Source organism: Trichechus manatus, unplaced genomic scaffold (genome assembly GCF_000243295.1).
Source record: "Trichechus manatus latirostris isolate Lorelei unplaced genomic scaffold, TriManLat1.0 scaffold00001, whole genome shotgun sequence".
Lineage (NCBI taxonomy): Eukaryota > Metazoa > Chordata > Mammalia > Sirenia > Trichechidae > Trichechus > Trichechus manatus.
Window position 1 is genome coordinate 29971917 of NW_004443937.1, and position 18098 is coordinate 29990014.

Sequence of the window (18098 nt, forward strand, 5' to 3'; positions counted from 1 at the left end):
TCATTATCTCTCTGGTCCCCGGCATGGGGCCTGGCCACTGGTGGATACCAGTAAAGATTGATTGATTGGATGAACCTTACTAGGGAGACCATATAGGAACCAAGTAAGTCTCTTGCTCTACCCCAGTGCAGTTTAGTTCAACAAGAATTTAAGAAAATACTTGTTGAAAGTTAAAAATATATATACATCTCAATTGAAAATAATGGGCTATACTCCAGAATGACCTGAAACTATAGTATGAGACTCAATTTCAGACTGACACCGAGGACCTGGGAATGTCAAATTTCCTGTTAATTCCAGACAGATATAAGATGCTTGTTGGTAGCAACTGTATCTCCCAGATTAGGAAGTAGAGCTCTTAGAAGGGCTTTCTTAATGTCCTGGAACAGACAGGGACAGTGCTATGGAGGCGAAGCCCTCAAGGCTGTAAGTGAGACCTCCACCTGGAAGAGGCAAGGTTGTAGAGCCTTCCTTTCCCAGGCCCCTCCAGTTGTATTGAGGGCTGTCTGGTGACTAGTCCGGGCCACATCCAACTCAGTGCACACAGGTAGGTAGGATGCTTCAGAAGCCTCTTTAAGAAGAGTCTTCCCTGCCAGTCTTCCAAAGAAAGCAAAAGGGGGAACAGTGGCTGTGCCCAGTGAGAGGCTTTAAAGAACATCTTCTCTGTTGAGTAGCCACACAGAACTGATGCAGAAACTTCTTGGAGAAGAGTCTGCTGTTAGCAGTGCATGGGAGAGGCATTTGTGGAGCAAAGGTGTGTAGGAATGCCCTGACATCATAGTGTTGAAGCCAGTGCTTTTCTATTCAGTTGACTGGGTTGTGAAGTTCTCGTTATGGTCAGATAGAAGATGATGCCCGGTAAACATTTCAGATGCTTTCTAGAAAATACAAACCACTACATGCCAGCTTAGCTAGATAAGACCTCATTGCCCTGCCTGCAGTCAGCTTATTGGAGAGACAGAAGCCTCCTACTACCCTGTGGGTTGCTTGGAACTAGTTGGCCATCTGCCCTGTTGGCTCACTCTTAAAAAATCACAGCAGTTTCCTGGCTCTGCTAATACTAAAGTTCTGCAGAGGCATGTTCAGGATGTCTGGCTGCAAAGGAGCCAAATTCCTTGTGTGGTAAATGTGCTGATATGGTAAACCCCAGAAAGGAGGACTTTGGTTCCAAACCCACAGAGCTGCCAAGTCTGACAGTAGACCACCATAGGAAGGACACTTGGCTTTGCAGAATGCCATGAGAGTGGTGTGGGTTTCTCAGTATCCCATTTTTTCAAATAAGTCACCTCAGAGCCCCCTTCTGTGTGCTGCGGTGCAGCTGGGAAGGTGGTGGGGAGGGAGCTGGGTTTGTTGAATGACCATCCAGAGGCTAGGAGACTTGGCCTAGAGCTGACTCCCAGCTGTGCCACTCTTCACTGGGCCCTGCGCCTGTCAGTGGAGCAAAGCCAGAGACACACTCTACTCTGACCCTTGCAGGCTGGAAACTCACTACTGCAGCCCCTCTCCAGAGCTGCTAACAAGGAACTGGATCTTCTCCAGAGCAGTGTGGGGTGCCTTGGAAGGAGAGACAGAAGGCAGTTGGGATTTTGGCTGGCTGTGTGTATAGGAGGCTCCTTGCTGGATTCACCAGTGTGGTGCTCATTCTCCTTCATCTGCTTGTGTCGGGCCTCTGCTCCCTCCCAGAGGAGCTTGGCTTTGACCAGCCCCCCTCTCTCCCTTGGGAAGGACCAATTCTCATGTTCCCACTGTCCTGTGTTTCACAGGCCAGTCCTGACCCCTCCCACGCTCAGACCCTTCTTGACATTAATGCAGCTCAGCCCTTGCTAAAGCTGCCCCAGAATCAGAAAGAAGCTCCAAGCTCACTGCAGCTGGTGAGAGGAAGCTCCAGAGGAGAGATGTCAAGTAGAGAGTGAACATGTTGGCCATGCTGTGGGTGCTGTTACCACAGTGTCCTGAAGCTGGTGCATGTTAGTGGGCATCCATGGATGTGGTCATTCTAACACCCTAGTGATCCTGCAGCTCTATGTATTGTCCCAGTGACACCCCTTCATGTCATGGGATACTCATCTGTGCTCTCCTTCCAGGGACTGCATGAAAGGAGAGGAAACAGAGAATAAGAAGATCGGCTGCACTGTTAACCTCATGGTGAGAGGACATGGGCTCTTTCTCCTATCTGCCCAGTGGGCTGGTTTCTGTCCTGCACTGTGATTGGCTTGGCCTTTCAACAGTACGTGGCTATATCTGCTTAAGGGTTTGAGCCGGGGCATCAGCTCTGTTACAGATAACCTTGGAGGCCTGCACCTCATCAGACACATTTCCTCTCGGGAAAGGAATGAAATGAGTTTCTCTTTGAGCAGAGCACTAACTCAGCCTCTTGGCAAGGTCCCACTGACCTTGATGTCTTTTAGTTCCCATCTGCCCTAATCCCCAGTATGCCCTGCTGCTCTTCCTCTTTCCCACCACGCAGTGCTCCCATGGATCTGCCAGTGATTCCAGCCCCAGCATGTATTTCTTCTGACTCGTCCTTTCTTTTTCTGGTGCTGTCTTCTCCAGGGCCTGGCCTCCGTTTCCTGCCAGGCACACCCAGGAATTTGGCCAGTTTCCTGGGGCTCAGGTAGGTGGCCTCCACAGGTGGCAGCTTGTCTCATATTTGTATTTTTCCTTCTCTCTCTCGCAGAACTTTTACAAATCTGAGATTAACAAAGAAGAGATGTATATCCGCTATATCCATAAGCTTTGTGACATGCACTTGCAGGCTGAAAACTACACAGGTGAGTGGGGTGGGGGGAGCCACACCTGCCCCTGAGGGCGGACCAGAGGGCTGGCAGAGAAAGGTTCTGGATGGTGCCGGCCACATCCCAGTGGAGTGCTGAGCCCCTGCTGCCCTGTCACCTCGTTCCTTTTCCTCAACTCCTTTGTGGCATGTAATGGAGAGAAAGCAGGCAGAACTTTCACTTGTCCTCCGCTGCCTGAGGCTGTTCCACTCTCCTTCCCTCCCATCCACCCCTCTGAGGTTCAGAGGATCCTGAGCTCACAGTCACTCCTCATGAGCAGAGCCTTCCCTGAGACCTTTAAAGCTGGAGCTAAGTGAGACCGTAATACAGGAATATCCCCCACTCTAGGGCTTCTGGAACTCACGCACAGACCTACCTTGCAATCTAGGCTCTTCCCTGGCAACTGCATAGCAGCCCCACGCTGAGCTCCCGATGGAGCACGTGCAGAGTGTTCATCTGGGGTTTTGACAGGCCAGACCGGTACTCTTTAAGTGTAGTTACAATGTAATCTATTACTAAGGCCTTTTCTAACTAGAACAAATTTAAAAGCATTCCAAATACCTGTCACACTGTGTTTACTGAGAGTCACTCTGATTCAGGAGGGTGTGTACATGCAGGTATGTCCTGCCTGATCACCTGGTACTGTAGTGCACCAAATGAACCTACCTTCTCCCTGTGGTGACTGGCCACTGTTTCTTAGCCCTTGGGCCATAGGACTTGAATTTGTGATAGACCAGGAATCAGGCTATCTTTGTCTCAAACATTGCTACAATTAGATGGATTTATAGAAACAGAGTCCTCTTTCCTTATCTCCAGATCTGAGAGGGTATTTGGCATAGATGCTACTATTTCTGATAGCACAGCTTGGCAAGAATTAAATCTAAAATGATTGGGCTGAGTCTGCCATTCTCTGCTTCCACCCAGGATCTCAGCAACCCTCTGAGAGAGCAGGAAAGAGGGAGACTTTGATAAATTCCAAATATCAGTAAAGGCATCTGCTAAACTCCTGGAAGACTGGGCTATGACCGAGAGACTGGGTCAGGGATTTGGACAGAGAGCGGGTGCTGAGCCTCTGGTGGCCATGGAAATGACATCTGAAAAGAATACAGGCAGGCGAACAAAGACTTCACATGATTCCTTAAGCTCCCAAGGGAGGCCCTGAGTGCCAGAGGCGCTTGTCCCCAGAGAGAAAGGGCTTCCTGGATCTGGTGAAGAGACGTGTGCATTCCTGGGCAGTGAATCCAGTGTGGTGAGGGCACAGGCAGAGAGGCCAGGATGGGGAGCCTGGAAAGTGGACACAAGAAAAGTGGGCCTGGCTAAAACTGGAAGTGGGTCACAAAATAATTAGAAATGAGAGTCTCCATAGTCACAGGGAGCAGGTTTGAGTAGGGTCTTGAAGGCCAGGTAGAAGCTAGAACTAATTAATTTGCCAGTAGGAGATGCCTACTAAAAATGAGCAAATAGAACAGCACAGAGCAGACTGTGTAATGGGGACCCTGGGCAGTGACTATAATTCGTGTAACTCATCCCTTGGAATTTAGAGAGCTATTGTATTTAGCTGTTGTTTTTTATGTAACCCCCTCTAATTGTTCCACACATAGAGTAAGGGATTGCCGGGCCTCCACTCTGGGTCCAACATCAACTTAGGTTCCTTCAGGAGTGGAGCCTTTGGCTCCAGCCCCGTCAGGCGCTTGCCACCATTCACACCTCTTCTCTCTACTACCTTTTAGACATGACAGAGATGAGGGGAAAGACTCATTCCCAGAGCCCTGCTGTGGGCAGAAAGTGGAACTGGAGGCATTGGGGCTGGGTTAGGGAGAGGTGAGGGAAGCCTTGGGTGGTGCTCACCCCTAAGAGCCAGTTCTGAGAAAGTTGGAAAGGAAGCTCTGCTCACTTGAGCAAAACGGAACCCAAGAACTCTCTCTCATGTGTGAGTGTCTCCCAAGGTGAGGCAACCTGCGCACCCTTGTAGAAGTGATGATGCAGACAGTCTGTCTGGTAGCCGGGCCATTATTTATCTGGAGCCCAGAACAGGTGACTGGGACATGGGGGGGTGGGGGGTGTCTACCTGGACCTTTGGCTCCTTTGTGCAGTGGACCAGGGTTATTGGCTACCTGGGCAGCCCCACTGTCTCTCTGTGGGTCTCCCCTCACTCACCTTTGGTATCCAGTGTCCCTGACCTGGGCTGCACACACCTTTCCCTGGCACACTGCTCAGCTTCTCAGCACGGTCCTCTGGCACCGGGCTATTCCTGGGCTCCTGATGGGGAGCCCCTGGGCCTCTACACTGCCTGTCCCCACAGAGGCTGCATTCACCTTGCTCCTATACTGTGAGCTGCTACAGTGGGAGGACCGACCACTACGGGAATTCCTCCACTACCCATCTCAGACAGAGTGGCAGCGGAAAGAGGGACTGTGCCGGAAGATCATCCATTACTTCAACAAAGGCAAGGTAGGTGTCATTAGGGAAGCCCCTCAGCTTTTGCCATGATGCATGGCATCTTGACACTGTAGGGATGGCAGCAGCTGTAGAGAGGATGTGGGGTATGGTGAGCGGGTGGGCACCACATATATGAGCATCAGTTTCGGAGGCAGCATGATTTTCTCTGGAGGGAAAAGAAACAGCAGCATAATTCTGTGGCTTGGAAGCTGGTTCCAGATCAAGGGTGAGAGAAGCAGCCCCACATATAAGCTTTGCACATCTATAAATGCTAATGCTCTTACAGAAGGAGCTTCTGGGGCCTCATTTATATTTATTAAAATTAAAGAATTAATGATGATGTGGCTTTCTAATCTGCCATAGAAAATGTGAGCTGTTAAAATTAAAGAATTTTAGTTGTAGGCAAAAGCAGGCTTCTGCTGCCTCTTACTGGTGCATGTTCTTGTCACAGGTTTCCCTTCCTCTCAGAACGGTCTGGGCTTCTGTCATTGGAATTATTCTCCATCAAAACCACTTCTGTGGGACTGGCAGGTGTTGTCAACATTGGTTCGGGCTTCCTTGGAGCTCCCCAGCTGCTCCACTCTCATCTCTGGGAGAGCTCCTCATGGGGCCCTCTGACCGTCTAGAGCTGCGTGTGGCCCATGCACTGGAAAGGCTGAGGCTTGTGTAACTTGTTGACACCATTCTCTCATCACTCAGCTTTTCAACAGATTTGAAAAAGCTGAAGTAGGGTCATTCAGGGAACCATAATGACTGAGCCCCTGACTCAAATGGATGGAAATTGGTTTTATAAAATGAGTTTTTTCATCATAAAAAACAAAGATTTAAACATTAATGACTTTTGCCCATAAATCAGGAAACCTTCTTCAGTTTTACATAACACAGGAGGCTTCTGTGTTTGTCAAAAACACCCACTTGGAAAACTTAACATTCACTCGTGCAGGGAATACCACTGATAAGCAAGAACCTTCCCAAAACTGTAGGAGCACTCTTGTAACTTAGCCCAAAAGAGAGGCCCAGTGCTTAGCTCTCAGCAGCCACATGTGACGTATCCACAACACAGCCCAAAGCCTCCTCCACTTGCTGGTCCAGGGCCTGATCTAGGACCCTCTGCCGGCATGCTTGTAAGCCAGTCTTCCTGGCACACAGCCCATCCCAGAGCTGCTACTTATACACATGCCCAGCAGGCCCTCCCAGCTTGGGGGGAAGGACGTAAGCCTAATGTGAGTGTGCATGAGTGATTTTAGTGTATTAGTTCTCCTCTTTTCTTTCCATGGACACAGATTCAGTGTGGAGAGTATCCTAACTGATTGAACCTGCCAGTGGGACATGTGAGTGTTAATGGCCCTCTCCTCATCCCACACTATAGTAGTGCTTAGAAAAGCAAATTTACACTTTGGTAGTTTCTATTTTATAGACTAGGGAGTGAAACACAGAACCTGCCTGAGTATTGTAGTGGGCAGGAAGGGGAGAAGGACCAGAAGGCTCCATAGGCTGGCCACCTTCTTGGGATCTCCCCACTCCTTCCAGCAATCCCGCCTTTGCTGTAAATTGCTGGGGGAACATGTTCTGTGCTGAGTACAGACCACTCACTGAGTCCTTTCATATGAGCTCATCCTCAAAGGGGCATTTATCAGATGTACTCTCTTGGGCTTATGCAGAAGGTTCAACTTCTCTGTTCCTGTACCTCAGCACCCAGTGGAACCAGTGGGTAAGACTAACTAGTTCTTGAAAGGATTCAGGATTTTCTAATGGCTCCAGGAAGGCAAAATCTGGTTGCTGCAGAAAAGTGCTCCTGTAGGGCAGGAGTACTTGGTGCCAAGAGAAAAGCTACTTTGGCAGCAGGAGGAAGGCAGAAAGGAGAAGACTCAAGGGATTGGCAAGTAAAGGTGTTCTGTCTCTCAGGACTGCTAGCACAACCTGCGCCAGAAGCCAGGCTCCTCCTGGCTTTTCCTCCATATACTCCAAGCATCCCTGTTGTCTGCTTTAAACAGATTGCTGACCCAGTCAACTTTGGTTCCATGTTCATTACCTGGGTACCCAAGAGGATTGATTGGAGGTTCAACTGGGCCATTCTGTTCTCTCTCCAGTGGTGTGGTTTTAGGTGATTAACCAAGGAACCTGCTCTGAGGTGGCCTGGGCTGCAGTCCACAGAGGGTCAGCTATCCCAGGCCAGGCAAGGAGAGACGCAAACTCCAAAGGAACGGGCTGTGGCCCAGTAAGAATTGAGAGAAGGAAGGAGAGGGGCAAGGGTGGAAGGTGGTCTGTCTTTGCAGGGCAGACTGGAGGGAAGCTGGAACAGAGGCCTCTATTCACCTGGAATATAGACCATTGGTGCTAGATCAGCCTTCTCTGTGGGAGTGGGCTTGGACTCTCCTGCTTGAGAGTTTTCTGTGGCCCACGTTCCTTTGAAGGAATGATAAGTCTGTTGCTTCCAATATGCTGTGTGCATACAGAGGTACAAAGACTGCAAACTGGAATCTCAGACCTTTGCTTTCCTTTGCAGTTTGATTAGAGTGATCCCTAAGTCACTGCAACTTTTGTACCATCCCTGCGGGGCCGGAGGGGCGAGGTAGAGGGTGTGTGTGACAAAGATGTTAAAGCATACATCTGCCAGAGCTGATAGGAATTATGGGACTTCAGACACTGGTAAGGAGTTTTAGAGTTGGCTTTGCCTCCTGCCTGAAAGAAGGAAACCAAGGGAAAAGATATGGATGGGGATGCGTTATACCTGCAGCACACTCTCTACCTGTGTGCAGAGGCAGCTCTCAAAGCCCTAGCCCTACCAGTGTTCCAGCACAACCCCTCAAGGCTGGTGGAGTATCTTAAAACTCTTGGTCCTGGCTCACTCTGAAGATAATTGGGAAGGCCCTGGTAGCAGCAGGGCTACAAGTTAGGGCAGTGATGCCAGCAAGACATAAGCATTGATCCCAATGGGAGAGAAGACATGTTTATACTGGGAGTTACTGTTGGCAAGCAGAGTGCCTTTAGCCCCACATGGGGCCCTCATCACCTAAATGAGCAGTCCCCCATGGGGAAGCTCTTGGCAGACTGGCCAGAAGTCTGCACAGAGCTCAGCTGCTTAGCCAGTCCCCACAGAACTGCCTGCCAGGCAGACCCTGTTTTGAGTCCTTAGCTGAAACCTGCCCAAGCAGCGCTCCGAGCAGGAGAGGGAACTGATGTGTGCCTCCTTGAAAGCTGACAATGTGGGGAGGCAAGAGGCTTTCGAGCTGACTGAGGCAGGGGCGTTGTATTGGGCCAAGGAGTCAGGATCTACATATTTAAAATTCTCCTTGATTCATTTCCATCTTTTTAACTGATCCTGCAGTTTCAATCCATATGGCACTAATTTCTTCAGAGGATGGAAATAATATGCTCTTTTTCAGAAGAACAGCCGCAAATGAAACAGTGTTGTCCTTTTCATTGATGCTTTCTCAAATAGTATTTTTAAAAATATAGTCCTTTTAAAGATGCACATGGAAATATTTATGGGTTAAATTATATGGTGTCTGAGATTTGCTTCAAAAACTATGGGGCCAGGGAGTGGGTGGGGTATGAATGATACAAGCAAGATTGGCCATGAGTTGGTCATTGTTGAGGCTGGTGATGGGTACCTAACAGGTCATTCTTCTATTTTTCTATATGATTGGGATTCCCTATAATAAAAAAAGATTAGAATTTGAAAATTGGACGGAAAATACCAAGTAAACTGATGATTCCAAATCTGACCAAGAGAGAAGGCACTATGTTATGAGAAGAAGGAAATGGGCCATACTGCCCCTTAATGAAGGCTGCTGCAACGTTCCCCAGAAAGCCCTTGGCTGGCCCTGTTGCCATAACAGATGCCACACCACAGAAGCAGCCTGGGATCTGACTAGGCAAAGATCATCTGAAGCCTAGTTTAAGGTTTAAATCTTTCCATAAAGGAAATTGTCAGGCCTGCTACCAATCCTTGAGTAGTCACTTCCTGCTTGGTTTCCAGGCTTGTTTTTGAGCTTAGGTGGTCTTAGCGTAGAGGTCAACATCTCCTTCATTAACTCATTAAATTAATAAAAATTAAATAAATCTTTATTGAGTACTTGCTACATGCCTGGCACTGTTCTAGGCTCTGAGGATAAAGTAAATAAAATGAACACGGTTCCTGCCCTTATGCAATTTATCATCTCACTGGAACTAAGACAACAAAAAAGTAAATAAATTTTTTAAAAAATAAGATAACTTCAGAGTAATGGGGCAAAGAATGGATGAGGAGGTGCCTGTCCTTGACAAGGTGGTCAGGGAGGGCTCTGGGAGGTGGAGACATTTAAACAGAGCCTGGAGCTGGAAGACCACAGTGCTGGGTGTCGTGCTCCACAAACTGGTTGTGAGCATATGTTCTTTGCGATGTATGAGTTGAAGCTAGCAGGAGGCCTTTTATTGTATCCTCTCATGTGTTTGATATGGGCTTGTGCCATTCTGAGGCTGCCTGAGGTGCTGAAGCCTTGTTCCTGTTTATGACACAGAGCTGGGAGTTTGGGATTCCACTGTGCAGGGAGCTGGCGTGTCAGTACGAGAGCCTCTACGATTATCAGAGCCTCAGCTGGATCCGGGTGAGCCTTGCCCCTTCCCCCACCCCAGCCCTGCCGAAAGGTGCCAGGCCTTCCTGGCATCAGTTTCTGAATGCGAATTCACGATAGGCCCAGCGTTTGGTTTAGTGCTGTGGGTCGTGCTCCAGAAGCAGAGCCGAGGTCCCTGCCCTCAAGACACTTACGGTCTGGCTAAGGGACCAAAACACACCTGCCAAAGAATTATGTAATCTAGACCCCAAGGGCTGCTGGTGCTGAGGGAAGGGAGAGCCAGCATAGGCAGAATAGGATGGGGGTTTTCAAGGAGGAGGTGACATGATGAAGCTCGACTTCATGAAGAAGCTTTTTCTGACATGGCTTTGCTCAGGGATGCTTCACTAAAAAACTATAAGAGCTTTCCCTGCTTTGACTTGTGGTCACTTTTTAAGCACCCTTGTCCTTGTTCTTTGAAGCAGAATATTCAAAATATAAGCCAAATGCCCCATGGACTTTGGAAGTCTCCACCAAATTTTCTTTCTGGTTGCTGGTACTGGATTCTAAATCATAACAGCTGCTGAGTTCGTTGGCAGAGAGCTCGGCAGCCTCAGCTGACTCTCCCTCTGCACCTTTGTCTGGGTGGCTGATTGTCCTGTGTTTCCTGATCAGTGGTTTGGATCTGGACCTAGATGACAGGTGTAGTCCTCAGAAGTAGCTTCTGGATCAGTCTTTGAAGGCTGCTGCTCCCTGGTAGGCTGGCTTGATGGAATGCGGTAGAACTATCTTCCCAAAGTTTCAGAGAGTTTTTCTGAACCGGAAGCCAGGTCAGTCAAGACTGAAAAAACTTACCTACCCTGATAATACCAGGCATCATGGATATTAGTTCACTCTCAAAGTTTAAAATCTCCTAAACTGGGACCAGTACCAGTGATGCTGGCAACTGAGACTTCCTCACTCTGGCTATTAGCATCTTTAGTCATATGTTAGTCATATGTTCACAAGCAAGAGCAGATGCAGTTGGACTGATGCAAACTGGAGCTGAGAATTGCCATTAGCAAGCTACAAACAATACTAGTAGCCAAGAGTCAACCTGTGTAGTGAATGTCAGTCAAAACCAGCAATCCCTGGGCAGAAAAAATCCGTGTAAAAATGTGGCCCCAGGTACAGGGGCTGGTCCACCCACTGGGGAGGACATTCGAGCAGCTGGACATGGCTACAGCAGGCAAGTTGCCCCCATCCCACTGTCAGATGGTGATGGAGAAGGAGGGCTTCGTCTTCCATGATGTAGCTCCCTGGGCAAAGGCTGATCATGGCTAGGGGCTCACTTCCTTCTTATCTAGTTGCCATGATCCCGTTCCGGAGGACAGTGACCACTTGGGAGTGGGAGAACTTGCTTTGGACGCCAACAATAGTCAAGCCAATCTGAAGGCACCTGCCTTTCTCATTCACAGAAAATGGAAGCCAGCTACTATGACAACATCATGGAGCAGCAGCGCCTGGAACCTGAGTTCTTTCGGGTCGGCTTCTATGGCAGGAAATTTCCCTTCTTCCTTCGGGTGAGGCCATTCAGGCAGTTACAAGAACTTATATCGTATTTTACACAAAATTCATTTATAGCCTATGTGTTTGTTCGTGTTCTCTCTCCTCCCCCTGCCCCCGCTTCCTTCTCTCTGTCTCTGCCTTCTTGCTTTTTCTACTGAATATTTTTTTCCGAAGGACTAAGCGGTCAACAGACAACTTTATTTGATTGAACAGGCTGCCAACCCCAGACTTTTTTTTTTTTTTTAATATGCTGTATTATTCTGTAGCTACTAGGAATGTGTAAGAGTGGTTTTCTTACCAAATCAACTGAGTTCCTGCAGGAAGTGACCAGGGTCTGAGAATGTCCCATAGGTATGTTTAGAAACCTTCCAGTTTCTGCCACCAGTGCCTGGAATGCTTCATCATGGCTGGCTCTTAGGGTTTGTCATCTAAGACAGTGGTTCTCCTCCTGGCTGCACTGCACAGCCAGGATGGAGAGCTGTTGGCTTGTGAGAACACAGAGGACAGTCCACTTGGCTTCTGGGTCTCTGCGGGGACTGCCAAGCAGAAAAAGCCTCTTTAGGAGCCAATTCTCTGACTCAGGATGGTGACAGCCAATTCTCTCCACCGTTTATTTCCTGGAAAGCTTGGCTGAGATATAAGCAGAGTGGGAGGAATGGCTAAGCATAATGAACTGACACACCAGTCAGACTGTTGTGGTTTTCTTCATTCAACACAACTCAGAGGCTCTGGGAAGAGACAGGCTGGGCCTGTAGGCTTGAGCCCAGAGGGCATCGTTGTTCTCAGATGACCCAAATGCCAGTGTGTGTGAAGGGGCCCTGGGGCTGCAGTTGAGACCTATGAGGAGTTCTGATTGCCGCCAGTTCCAATTTCTTACTAAACTTGTAAGCAGCGTCCACACGTCTAAGGGAGCTGCTGGGAAAGTTCATAGGACTCCTTTGATACGTCAGGATCCCATCTTATTGAAGAAATTGCTTTATCCGGTGAGCAATACAAGCTTGGTATCACATTGAGGGTCAACTGGGTTTAATGACTCCTTCAGTAAAGCTAGTCTACTAGCAATGGAGTCCAGGCTAACCACATTTCAGATGTAAGGCAGGTCAACTTGCCCTTCTCCTGGGCAGTAATCATCCTCAGCTAAAAGGAAAAATGATTTGTGTGAGAACAAGTGCTACTGACAGGGACAGCAAGCACACTCTGCCTGACTGTGACCCAGTTAGGCTCTAGTTATACTCCAGAGGGGAGTTTCTAGTACCAGAATGGGAAGTAGTAGAGGGACTTTCTTAGGAGGACTGGGCCTCCTTTATCTCTAGTAACCATCCAGCCCAGGCATTCCAGCAGTGGCATGTTGACTACCCCCCTCAGCAGAGATAGTAAAACGGCGATAGAGGTGGAGGCCAGGGAAGAGGAGTAAGGAATTGTACAAGAATTAGAAACCAGAAGCATTTCCAGGAAGTCATTTGTCTTACTAATGTCTCTTCCCTGTAACTTGTTCCTTTCTCGTTTTATCTTTGTAAATTATGCTTTATTGTCATTTTACTCTCCTTATCTAGTCCCACATCATAAACCAGATTTCACTCCAAAACATCATTATTTTGGATATTATAAGCCAGGTCTCCGTTTCTGTCCCCACTAAGCAGGAGCACTCCCTCATGGTCCAGCCTGGTCCCCACCCCACATGCTCATATCAGGGCACTTCAGTGTCTCAGAGCCCTTAGAGCTTTCTGACAAGTAGGATCTGATAGAACCTGCATCTGGGCCATCTAAGTGTTGCTCACAAGTAACAGTCTGAATGTTCAAACGTGATTTTGAGGGGCTCCAGGAATGGAAGAGGAATAACAAGGGTGTTAGGAAATGCCCCTCCTCATCTCCACACAAGGAGCAGTCTCTGGCAGCTATGACTTGTGCATACAGATCGCTCTGACCACATGCTACCTTCTCTTACTTTCCGTTCTGGATTCACCTATGGGAAATGGAATAAGTCCCAGTGGAGGGTAGTTGTTTGCCTTGTAGATGGCAAGGACAAAGTACAAAGCAGTGACAGCCAGCTCTGTCTCTTGTGGGGTGCTGGGACTCTCGCCCAGGTGAAGGTGAGCCCAACAGCCAGCCTCAAGGTCAGTGCTGTGTGCCTTCCTTCTGCTAGGCCTTCCCCAGAAGGCTAGGCTACTCCCTCACCATCCCTGAACAGGCAGGCCATCTATTACTTTAGCTCTGTCAGCTTGGTTCCTCTGGACCATCTGCTTGCCTCCCCTCACAAATGTGATTATCTACTCATCTGCCAAGATAGGAAAACATACAGCCCTCCCTTCTTGGGGGAATTTCTATATTTCTTCATTTGACCCATGAATAGACACTAGTGAGGGCAGTACATATATGAGTGAACACAAAAAGGCCAATTCTTCACAATTACCTTCTTGGCCAGTTCTGCTTACCAAGCAGAGGCCTGAGAATTATCTGTCCTTTGACTCAAAATAGAGTGATCTGTTCCACTGGAGAGCCTGGTCCTGCTGACCTTGACTTCCCTCTGGTCTTGCCCTTCCATTCTGACCCATCCCGTCTGTGGCCCAGCCTTAGCCAAGTTCTCCCATAGTAAGAGGGTGGAAATCTTATTCCTGAGAAGGTTGAAGTCCTCTGAAGTCTGACCTGTGATCAGCCCCACCCTGGAAAGCATTATGGCTGGCCCTGTGGAGCTTCTCTCTCTCCCTTCTTCTGAAGACATGTTATGAGGGGCTGCCAGTGCTGACAGTACTGTGTCACAGTGGCTCTGGTGGGGCAGCTGGGCAGACAGGCAGATGTCACCAGCAGACTTCAGAGGGATTTCCTTCAGCCACTCACGGCCATCTGTGAGGTAGGCAGAGCAGCAAGATTGGGGGTGCCCTGTCATGACTTCATTCCACAAAGAGAAAAACTGAGACCCAACCCAAACCAAATGTGAAGTAACGCAAGGCTTTAATGTGTAGTTAGAATGATGTCAGTGTGTTCTGTTGACACATTTGCAAAGGACTTTGTTGCCAAAGGGACTTATTAATGCACTAACCAATTACTGAATGCCTACTGGGCCCTGGGCAATATTTAGGCTGTTTCTTCCAGCTGACATAATTGATCCTTCAAAAACACACACATGATCACTCCCCTGCTTAAAATTATTTTGTGGCACTCTTGGAAATCACTTCTTGGCACACAGTGTCTCTGCAGCTGGCCCCACAGGCCTCTTCAGCTTTCCCCCACCAGTTCTCCATACCCACCTTCTTTCCAACTGCACCTTTTCCTGTCCTGACATTGTTGCCCTGGTTGTTACCACGCCCACTTGAATTGCCCTTTCCCACTCTTCCCTAACAAGCTAACCCAGGTTGTCCTTTCAGGACTCTTCTCAAACATGGCTTTTCCCAAAATCCCACCCCTTGCATCTCTTCCTGGGTAAGGTGCCCCACCATCTCCAAGCTTCCCTGTAGCCTGTGGCTGCCACACCACTGTGCAGTTCTCCCTTCTCAAGCATCATTTCCCTTGGGATAGGCACCTGGTATGGAGGGGGCTTCCAGGATGTTTGTGAGGTGAGCAACTGTTGACCTCCCTGAGGAGATGGGGAGCTGTATGGCAAGGCATAGATTGTGCTCCCTTGTTTGTGGCAGAACAAAGAGTATGTGTGCCGAGGCCATGACTATGAGCGGCTAGAGGCCTTCCAGCAGAGGATGCTCAGTGAGTTCCCGCAGGCCGTCGCCATGCAGCACCCCAACCACCCTGATGACGCCATCCTTCAGTGCGATGCCCAGTGTATCTTTTGACATTCAGTGGGGGAGGGAATTTGGGGCCCTGGGAGGTGAAGCCCACCTAGTCAGCTGGCCTCTGCCATCTTGTCAGCCTTACAGGCTAGGGGCCACCCATAAGTGCTAAGCCAGAATATGTCCCCATCATGGAGCCCATGCTTAGCAAGGCACTCGTGCCTCATAGAGGAGGCAGTGACATGCCTTTAGCCTTGGGCAGCCTAGTTATTGGCAAGGCTGAGACTGTCCCTTGGGCTGGTTGCTGCCAGCAGTTTAGCCCCCACCCTGCCCTGTGAGAGGCCTGTCCAGCCAGCCAGGAGCAATCACTGTGAATAAGGGTCAAACCAGGGCTCTTGGCCCAGGATCCCACCAGTGCCCTGTTCCACTCCCTTGTGTACTGTTATCGTCCCTAGTCTTTGTCGGGTAGAGTGGGGCAGAGCCCCAGGGATGAGGGCTGGGGGGAATGGCGAGTGTCTGTGAACTTGGTGGCACTTCTGAGTCCGAATGCAAACACTGGCCTGCCCCTTACCCCCCACATAGTCTCCTTGGAGACCAGATGGCAGTTGCCATCACTGTGGCAGACTTGTTCCAGAGAGGTGAGGCAAGCATACTCCCATCTGCTTTCTTTATAAAGACTCCAAATAGTATTTTATTAAAAGGTTGCTTTGCAGTAAATACAATTTACCTACAGTGGGCAGGCCCTTGCAAACTCCTTTCGCTTCTTTGGGGGTAGGAACTGCATTCTCCTGACCTCTGTCCCCTTCTTTGTTAAAGGGGTACCAGACAACACTTGACTGTTGACATGTCACCTTGGCTGAGTGCTCTTGCTGCTCACTACTGGAGCGGGGTTGGTGGGGATAGAATGGGGAGATTTGATCTAACTGTGCTTGGGTCTGATCTGCCCTCGAGATGCCCCTACCTCCCCTGCTGCTGCCAGCAGGAAACAAGGGCTATGATGCTCTTCTCTGCCTTGTGGGGTCAGCAGAGGTCAGCCAATCAACATCCTTCTCTTTGGCAAGTCTGGGTTTTCCCTTCACTTCCTGCCCAGACTTGCAGATCTATGCAGTGACGCCCATTCCAGATTATGTGGATGTCCTGCAGATGGATAGGGTCCCTGATCGTGTCAAAAGCTTCTACCGTGTCAACAATGTGAGGAAGTTCCGGTACGACAGGCCTTTTCACAAAGGCCCAAAGGACAAGGAAAATGAATTCAAGGTGAGCAAATCGAGGAAAGCAGAGGCAGTGCCCACAGGGAGCCCAGGGCGAGCCCCACTTCCTCGGGAAGTCATCACTGTAGCATCCCTCGGGCAGGTGGGATGTGCTGGAATTTACCCAACAGCCTGCACCTGCCTGTGCCCTCCCTGCAGAGCCTGTGGATCGAGCGCACCACGCTGACCCTGACCCACAGCTTGCCTGGCATCTCTCGATGGTTTGAAGTGGAGAGGAGGGAACTGGTGAGACATGTCTCCCCTGGGGCTGAGCTTCACAGCTGCTCCCTCAGCCCTAGCTCTGGGGACCCTTCTCTAAGGACTGAAGAGAGAAAGAGATCTTGGGCCACCTGCCTGGCCTAGACTCCCACTGGCTAGTGCTGTGCTGGGGGCTTTGTTTACCGTCTCTCATTTAATCCACACAACAGCCCTGAGGGCAGTTATTTTTAATCTCCCGTTTTACAAATGAGGAAACTAGTTTCTGAGGTTTAGGAAGCCGGAGCTCTCTGACTTCAGAACTGGTGCTCTTCACAATTCGCTGCACTTCCAAGTGCCTACAAATCAGAAAAGTAGAAAGGGCCCAGGGAGTCTCAGGTCCACAGGAACAAGGAAGAGGAGTCAGCATCAAGGTCTTAGATCTTTGCTTTCAGGAACATGATTAACAGCTGTCATCATCCCTGGGGTGACACCGTGTGCTGTGTGCCCCCAGGTGGAAGTGAGTCCTCTGGAGAATGCCATCCAAGTGGTTGAGAATAAGAACCAGGAGCTGCGGGCCCTGATTAGCCAGTATCAGCACAAGCAGGTGCACGGCAACGTCAACCTGCTCAGCATGTGCCTGAATGGCGTCATCGATGCAGCCGTCAACGGGGGCATCGCGCGCTACCAGGAGGTGAGCTGGAGCCCTGGTCCAAACCTACGCAGGCAGCCTAGTTGGGAAGGCTGTTCTCAGGTCCTCTTTTCGAGATTCCAGCCTCCTCCCCACAAGGCAGCCTTCCCAACTAGCCCTCTTCTCACTGTGGCTTGGCTGACTTGGGATGGCTTTAGACGAGGCCTAACCTTCCTGCCACTTTTGATTCCTGTGCCACAGCTCTCTGGTAGGGTCTTTACTTCCTTTTTGTTTTCTGAACTCTAATGGCTGGGTAATTCATCTGATTGTGGTGGATGTTAGTGATCTCCAAGGGGAACCCTGGAGCCCAGCCAGCCCTTCGTGAGAAGTGAGTTGTGGGCCCTCACTCCTAGGCCACCAGCTCTGTCTGCCCTGCCCAGGCCATCCAGGTCCCATGAGGGACTGGGACAAGCATCTAGGCTTAGATGGCTTGGCCGCCTTCAGTCCTTGTCAGCCAGAAAAAGCACAGCTCTGATTGCAGAAGGTTCAAACAGTCTAGAAGTATGCTAGCGTGTGCTCCTGTAAGGAGGCAGTCCCTTCGTACTCAAGTCTCTTGGGCCCCATCTAAGTAGTAGCCCTGGGAAGTCTGCCTGACTCAGCCTTTTCTCTCACAGGCCTTCTTTGATAAAGATTACATCACCAAGCACCCAGGAGACGCTGAGAAGATCACCCAGCTCAAGGAACTCATGCAGGAACAGGTACATGTTGCAGGGCTTGGAGGCCAGCGGCCAGGCGGGGAAGACTGCACCACAGAATGGCTGCCTTTCTCTGGCTGCTGCCTAGTTAACAGAGTTAACCTGTTACCCTACTAGGTCCATGTCCTTGGCGTGGGGCTGGCAGTACATGAGAAGTTTGTGCACCCAGAAATGCGGCCTCTGCACAAGAAGCTGATTGATCAGTTCCAGATGATGCGGGCCAGTCTCTACCATGTAAGCTGATCCCCGTCC

At 49.6% G+C, this 18098-nt stretch overlaps 1 protein-coding gene across 1 annotated transcript in view; it reads left to right on the plus strand.

Moving 5' to 3' along the window:
• Positions 1–18098, plus strand: part of DOCK3 (dedicator of cytokinesis 3) — a 450742-nt gene that overhangs the window by 413395 nt on the left and 19249 nt on the right. The window contains exons 36-46 of the mRNA XM_004368733.1: positions 2085–2145; positions 2678–2771; positions 5077–5225; positions 9716–9802; positions 11206–11310; positions 14926–15067; positions 16106–16272; positions 16425–16511; positions 16975–17154; positions 17766–17849; positions 17964–18080. Of these exons, the coding sequence (XP_004368790.1) occupies positions 2085–2145; positions 2678–2771; positions 5077–5225; positions 9716–9802; positions 11206–11310; positions 14926–15067; positions 16106–16272; positions 16425–16511; positions 16975–17154; positions 17766–17849; positions 17964–18080 (1273 nt within the window). The remainder of the gene's footprint in view (positions 1–2084; positions 2146–2677; positions 2772–5076; positions 5226–9715; positions 9803–11205; positions 11311–14925; positions 15068–16105; positions 16273–16424; positions 16512–16974; positions 17155–17765; positions 17850–17963; positions 18081–18098) is intronic.